The sequence below is a fragment of the Phyllostomus hastatus genome, unplaced genomic scaffold (genome assembly GCF_019186645.2).
Source record: "Phyllostomus hastatus isolate PE091 unplaced genomic scaffold, TTU_PhHast_1.1 phas_contig_16, whole genome shotgun sequence".
Classification (NCBI taxonomy): Eukaryota; Metazoa; Chordata; class Mammalia; order Chiroptera; family Phyllostomidae; genus Phyllostomus; species Phyllostomus hastatus.
This window is the reverse complement of record NW_025333643.1, coordinates 9,591,701-9,598,638: the sequence shown is the minus strand read 5'-3', so window position 1 is coordinate 9,598,638 and position 6,938 is coordinate 9,591,701. Positions and strand designations below refer to the sequence as shown.

At 54.1% G+C, this 6,938-nt stretch overlaps 1 protein-coding gene across 3 annotated transcripts; it reads right to left on the bottom strand.

Annotated features, from left to right (window-relative positions):
- Positions 1-725: 725 nt before the first annotated feature.
- Positions 726-6,295, bottom strand: GLYCTK (glycerate kinase). 3 transcript variants are annotated; one of them, XM_045832528.1, is made up of 5 exons: positions 5,948-6,295; positions 3,395-3,810; positions 3,006-3,157; positions 2,235-2,410; positions 726-1,950 (listed from the first exon to the last, which is right to left on the bottom strand). In XM_045832528.1, the coding sequence occupies exons 2-5, from the start codon at positions 3,769-3,771 to the stop codon at positions 1,084-1,086; spliced, it is 1,572 nt and encodes a 523-aa protein (XP_045688484.1). In that variant the 5' UTR covers positions 3,772-3,810; positions 5,948-6,295; the 3' UTR covers positions 726-1,083. The 3 variants fall into 3 exon arrangements, with proteins under 3 accessions (XP_045688484.1, XP_045688483.1, XP_045688485.1); XM_045832527.1 differs by lacking the exon at positions 5,948-6,295 and having other exon boundaries at positions 3,395-4,051; XM_045832529.1 differs by lacking the exons at positions 2,235-2,410; positions 5,948-6,295 and having other exon boundaries at positions 1,781-1,950; positions 3,395-4,060.
- Positions 6,296-6,938: the final 643 nt, after the last annotated feature.

The window sequence follows — 6,938 nt, the reverse complement described above, 5'->3', positions numbered from 1 at the left end:
ACAGAGGGCAGGGACAGTGGCATATCCCTGTCTCAGCACAGGCTGCTGGCCTCCTCTGTTGCTTTTCTCCTCACTGGCCCTTTCCCTGCCATCTGTAATAGGGAGAGGCAGGTGGCTGCTGGACCCCGTCACTGCTCTGGCCCACCATCACAGCAGTGGAGACGCCCATGGCAAGGCTGGTACCAGGAACACAATGGTATCCTGAGTAGTGGCTGAAGGATCTGGGGGTATTCAGACTGGGAAAAGAGCTGGCACAAGGAAACAAGGTCCAGTGTCCTATGTGGCTGGGGTGGCCCCTAGATAGAGGGCAGTCTAGCCAAAGAAGGTGTGTCTATGGCTAAGGGCTATCCAAGGCAGGAGGGATGTCCCTGGTGGGAGGTAGTAAGCAGGCACCTAGTGAGTCATATGGCAGAGGCTGAAGACCAGGGCAGGGATGCCACTGGGGAGTCACTGTTGGATGGGTGTCCAGGCCCTCCCAGACCCTACAGAGAGCAGTCCTTACGCCTGTCCTTCCTGGGCTCTCCGCTCACCTTCACTGAGTGTGTGGGGAGCCAGGCTCAACCACCCCATGCTCCTGCTGAAATGAAACAAGTGCCAAGTGTGCTGTGGAGAGAGGGTGTGGGGAACTCCTACTGGGTCCAGGTGCTGTGGTGCAGCCTCACCCTCTCCCTCCCCAGCAGCTCCCTGCAGGTCCTTGCTCTGAAGGAGGATGCACTGAGACCCCATAAAGTGGTCCTTTTTATTTCCAGTCCTTGCTTTACCCCACAGAAAAAAAACAGTCTCAGAAGCTCAGTAGTGACGCTGCCTAGGGGAATAGTGAACTGGCCAAGAGATTTGTCCTGGTCCTCAGAGGTACTTGCTGCCATGGCTAAAAGTAGAGGTGGAAGAGATACATCATCTTGCCAGTCTGATCTGAGGAACAGACATAAAGCAGAGACCCTGGGTGGGAGGTGTAAGAGCCAACCATGCAGCCAGGGCCAAGGAGGGGCTCTAAGGCCTGGTGAGACCCTGGGGACCAATCCTGGTCTGCCCCAGGACCCTACCCTGTAGGCTTCCTCTGGACTCCCAAAACATGACCTGTCATCACCGTGGCTTCAGGAATAGGAAGTGGACGTCCATGACATTGGTTCCTGTCAGCCCTGTGTACAGCAGATGGGCCCCACCTTGGAAGCGGTGGAAGAAGGTATGTGAGTCATTGTGGGCTAGAAAGGTGGCCACATCCAGGCCCTCAGCAGTGGCCTGGTGGGCAAGCTCAGGCATAATCCAGGCCCCGGCTGCCTCTGTGGGCCCATCCCTCCCATCAGTGCCACCACTCAAAAACAGCACATCAACAGGCCCCAGTGGCCGCTGTCCCAGCTCTGCTGCGACACGCAGGGCCAGTTCCTGGTTCCGGCCACCCTTGCCGGAGCCCTGCAATTGCACTGTGGGCTCGCCACCAGCCAGCACGCAGACGGGGCCCTCAGCCCCTGCCACAACCTCCAGGGCCTCCTTTAGCTGCAGGTCTGGGAGCTGGAGCTCAGCCGCGAGCTCATGGAGTTGTTCACCCTCCTCCATGGGGGCTCCAGTGCTGGGCAGAGTGAGGTGGGCTCCAGCTACTTGGGCCAGCAGCCCGTAGAACTGGGCCACACTTTTTACGTTGCCCTGCATGGCTGTACTCAGCACCACAGCCCGGTATCCCAGTGCCTCAGCCTGCCGCTGGGCCTCAGCCAGTGCAAGTGCATTGGAGCCAATAATCACATTGAGGACATGACCACAGGTGTGTGGCCCATGAGGGTCAGAGTCAGCCTGAGCCAGCACAGTTTTCACAGAACGTGGCAGGGCAGCACGGAGGCCATAGCGATTGAGGATATGCAGGCAATCTTGTACGTTGTGGACGCTGGCCACAGTGGGGCCACTGGCAATCACATCCACGGGGTCTCCCACCACATCTGATAGAATGAGGCTTATCACCTGCAAAGGGGTCAAAGGTGCAAGGCTCAGTCCTTCCTGATCCTCATCCCAGAGCTACGAGGACAAACTGCACCCTAATCCTATGTATCCACACACCCTACATTTCTGGTACATTTCCTCACCCATCTGTAACCCTTCTCAGGTGGACATGTAGACCCCCCCGCACCCTTACCCTCTCTGATAGCCCTGTGACCTCCTGTACCAGGCCCCTGACAGTCTGCATGCTGTTTTAGGGTTTCATCTGCCTGGCACATGTGGGTCTGGGTAAGAGGTGACTCACACACCTGGGCAGGGTAGGCAGCCTGAGCCAGCCCCCCACCCTTGAGCTGGGAGAGAGCCTTCCGGATGGTGTTCAGTTCCTGGATGGTGGCTCCTCGGGCTGCCAGCAGCTTGGTGAGTGTCTGTTTCTCCTCCAGTGTGACGGGTGGGATGGGGGCGGGAAGAAGGGCTGAGCCCCCACCTGTAGAGACAGTGATGACTTCAGGCAGGGGGGACAACCAAAAACCTTCCCCACCCAGGCACACAGTGGGGCACTGCACACATTAGGGAAGGAGTTGGGGGTGGGAAAGGTGGGGTTAGGGTGCCCCTATATGGACATGCATTGAATGTATGAACAGTCGCCATAACCTGGGCACCAGAGGTCTTGGGGTAGCCCAGGTCCCAGCATGTACTGGGAAAACTATTCCTTAAGAGCTTGAAATAGGAGGCAGATGGAAGCGTGGACGGTGGAGGACCAAAGAGAGGGTACTGGGGGCTGGAGACTTGGGTTCTAGCCCTAGGTGATACCAGACAGCAGCAACAGCAGTGACATTTCCCTTGAAAGACTCCGAGTCAGGTGCTGTTTGCCCTCTCATGGGTCTGCCAACAGGTTAGTTGAAGGGAGGACCCCACAGCTCAGGGGAGGCCAGATAACTGGCACAGGGCCGTCTAGGAGTCAGTCATCCAGCTTCCTCATTGCCTCAGTTGCCCTGCTACTCTGGGGGCTTAGACCAGTGGTTTCTCACAGACCTGATATTCCCCCACCCAACTGTCCTGAGCCAACCTGGCACCCACACCTGAGATGAGCACGAGCAGCAGGTCATCAGCTGTCAGACCTTCAGCCAGCTGCCGAATAGCTAATGCAGCCCGCAGTGCATCACGGTCTGGCAGGTTGTCCTCTGCACCCTCAAAGACCTGGACACGGCTGTGTGACTTCAGTAGCATCTCCCTGGGGGTAGAGAGAACAGAGAATAAGAGATGGCATGGGTTCTTCTCCTCCCATCTAATGTCCCAGCTGTACAGGTGATGGGCATGAACAAGGATGCCTGCTGACATCCATCCTGGAACCAGGCCAGACCTAGGAGAAAAGGGAAGCTGGTGAGGAAGGGAGGCCTGATCCAGTCTGAGTCCAGGCCCAGGTTCCCATCCACATGGACAGTGGGGAGCAGCCCCCCAAACTCCTTACTGCTTGCCAGTGTACTCCATGGCAGCACGGATCCCTTTGGGAACGCTGATCACTCCCTGCACCAGATGCTTCCCCAGTAGCTTCTCAGCTGCAGCTGCCATGCCCAGCACAGCCTTGCCGAAGCCCACCAGGTAGAGGTTTTGCCGCAGCTGAAAGCTCCGATCCCGAACCTTCAGCTGTCCGCTGCCAGGGTCCAAGGACAAGGCCCGGTGCATCATGGGGCCTGGCAGGACAGCAGCAATAGTGCTCTCAAAGAGCTTCTGAGCATGCTCTGCCAAGGCCATGCCACTGGCCAGCCGTGCCCCTGGGCGCCCCCAGAGGAGTAGGCGTAATGGGGCTCGGGCCAAGCAGGGCAGGACCTGCAGGGCTGCAGCCATGCCCCACTGCTTTCAGCTTCGCCTGGCATCCATAGCCACCTGGGGGAAAGAAAGCACTAGTGAGGCGTCACAAGGACAGAGACACGAGCACCTGAGGGCTTAGGGCCAGTGGACCCCACAGCTGCTGCAAGAATGGACCATCTGCAAGTCCCAGGAGACTTCCTGAGGCCCACAGCTGCCAGATCTCACTCCAGTCCTTGGAGCCCAGGCTTGCCACCCAGACATGTCCGTCTCTTATGCAGGCCACACGCTGGTCCTCTGGAGACTGTGCCTGGAGTCCAAAGGTCCTGGTAGCTGAGCCCTCCTCCAAAGTCACCCACTTTAGCTGAGAGTTAATCATTCACAGAGTGAGCAATTCCTGTCAGTGGTTCCAGTCCCACCCCTTCACCACCCCTGCACACTCAGCCCTCACCCAGGGGCAGCACCCCTTTCTGGCGCTACTTCCTTGCCCCTTCTGTTGTCAGGAGGCTGCTGGCTGTCCTACCAACTGACTCAAGTCCGTTGACCTCCACCTCTATTTTATTAGCTTATGGGTTTGTGTTGGGAGACTGCAGGCTTGTCAGGGCACTGATAGGCCCAGAACATATCCTCCTCAAGTCACACAGCCTGAAGAATTCCAGCACTCAGGGCTAGTCTAACAAGAGGTTAAATTTCAAATCAGAAGTGGCAGCAAAGTCTGGCTCATGGTGGAACCTCAGAGAAGTCCCTAGATGCCACAGGAGGCCTTGTATCAGGGGACTCAATCTGTAGGACTGAAAAAGACACCCTTCCACCTACATGGTGGGCCAGACCCACCCTTGCCAATATCATGTCTTTTGGCTCCCACATAGCAAGACAAGTCTTGGGTCACACCACCCACAGGGGTGAGAGCCAAGTGGCTAGTGCAGGCAAAGGCCAGGCTCCCACAGGAGGGCTCAAATAATCATTTTCTCCACTGGGCAAGGTAAAGGCTAAAAAAGCCTTGAGGTGAAGGTCATTACCCTGTAAAGATGTTTAGGGACAAAAAGCTCCCAAAAACATCTTTAAAAAGGCATCTATTTTAATAAATGCCCGCTATAATGCTGCCAGTTTATTGCAGCAGCCAGTGTGGCCAGAGCAAAAGCAGGAGGCTGGGAATCAGGCTCCAGTTATACCACAGGCTTTTCTGAGTATCTGTGAAGGCTCCATTTTTCTCACCGGGCCTCGTTTGCAAAATGAGAAGTGGGATGAGATTAAACTAATGTTTTTCCTTGACAGCTCCGGACTCCCTGAAGCTGCCCACTGTTAACACAGAAAACCTGGACCCTAAATACCAAATTATCCCACACTCAAAAAACCTGGCTACTTCTAGCCACTGGCCACTTAGCCTCCTGTTTTTCAGCTATCCCATAAGAGATCAACCCTGTTCCAACCCAATTGTGAAAGGGAACACTGAGACCACCACCATGGGGACTCTGAAAATAGGCCCAACTTTTGCCAGGGGATTCCTGGGGCTAGGACCTATTAGGCTGGGAGCTAAAAGTATCTCAGCATCTAGCAATAGCTGATTTTGACAGCCTGGGTGAACGCTGTACTTATTTCCCAGATGGGCGCAGGCCTAGAGGATCCCAGCCCTGCTGCTGGATACCAGAGCCCAGGGCAGAAGAACGCTCAAGGTTAAGATTGCTAGAGAAAATACAGGATGTCCAGTTAAATTTGCATTTCACATAAACATGGAATTTTTTCTTAACAAACATTTAACAATGTTGTATTAGTTTTAGGTGTACAACAGTGATCAGGAATTGCTTTAAATAGGTATGTTCCATAGAATATTTGGGACATACCTATATTTAACTGAGATTCTAATTTAACCTGACGTCCTGTATTTTTTTTTTTTTTTTTCGCTAAACCCAACAACTCCAGTCAGGATACTTCTCTCAAACTTTGACGCACTACAGCCTAAAACCTGGAGATTCCGAGAAGATCCACCTTGGCTCCTCCCCACCGCCAGATGGAGCTGGAGCCACCTCGGCCATCGCCTGCTTGCACAGGCCCCGGAAGTGACGTCATTCTTGGCTGTTGCCTCAGGCCTCTGCGAGGGGAACGGCTGCAGCACAATGGTCGGTAGTGACACGTGAAATAAGGACCTGCTGCCGCCTAGACCTGTTGTGGTCCTGCCAAAGGACTGCTCCTGCAGGCTCTCACAGTGCAGACTTACCGCCCCACAGCTCCCGGCTGCGGCTTGCTGCGCTGTAGACCGGAAGTACTCGCGAGTGGGCGGAGTAGAACCCGGAGGTGTGGAATGGATGGGGCGGAGTTGGGGTACCGGATGCGAATTGCATTAGTCGAGGCGCTGGGTTAGCCAGAGCGAGTACTGAAGCTTTGGTTTGGCTCCATTCAAACTGCCGAGAAACATGTAGGGAGTCACTCCATGTCTTGGTTTCTTCATCTGTACAATGGAGGTAGTAATTCTCGCCTCACTGATTGCAATCATCTGTACCCTCCTTTATCTTCTATGATCAGTTGTCTATTCCAAGCTCCATTTAGGTGACAGGCACTGGAATGAGCAAACGGGTTGAGAATCACTACTTCCCCACAACCCAGCCCTCTGGAGCCAGATGAAGTCATCCCTGTCTCCCCACCTCTGTAGTCCCACGTCATTTATTGGTGTCCCCTTCCTCTTACCCTTGGGCAACCAAATAAGGGCTCTGACTCAGCAACAGTTCACTTCCGTGATCCTCAAACGTGCAAGCTGCGTGTAAAGACGAACGACCCTGAGCCCCCCTCACAGCCCCTACTTTCGTCTTGTGTTCACATTGAGCAGGGCTGGATGTTTTACACATTCAAAAGATACAAAAGAGTACACTGTTTTTACTTATGTTTTTTGGGGGGGAGGCAGTTACATGACAAATTACAGAACAGAGCTCCTAAAATCTTAAAACATATTTCTCACACCCATTCCCTATAGCAACTGCCACACCTCTCTGTAAGTCTCCAAACCATGCTCTGCTTTTGTCATGCACTCCTTCCCACTTCCTAGCTGTCTCCCTGGATTTTTCTTTTCCTTTATACTAGAGGCCTTTTGTTCCTTATCGATTGCTCCTAAATGCTTCTCCACCCCATCATTTAAACAAAGGCACCTTCAGAAGATCTGCCTTCTTTATTATTTTTAAATTTTATTTTCAGCCCTGGTGATTGTGGCTGTGTTG

Excerpts from the sequence above, each read along its gene's own strand:
- GLYCTK (XM_045832528.1), bottom strand. The coding sequence starts at position 3,771 with ATGGCTGCAGCCCTGCAGGTCCTGCCCTGCTTGGCCCGAGCCCCATTA. Across the intron at positions 3,158-3,394 it reads ATGGAGTACACTGGCAAGCA|GGAGATGCTACTGAAGTCAC; the intron begins GTAAGGAGTTTG and ends CTCTACCCCCAG. Across the intron at positions 2,411-3,005 it reads GCTGCTCGTGCTCATCTCAG|GTGGGGGCTCAGCCCTTCTT; the intron begins GTGTGGGTGCCA and ends CTGTCTCTACAG.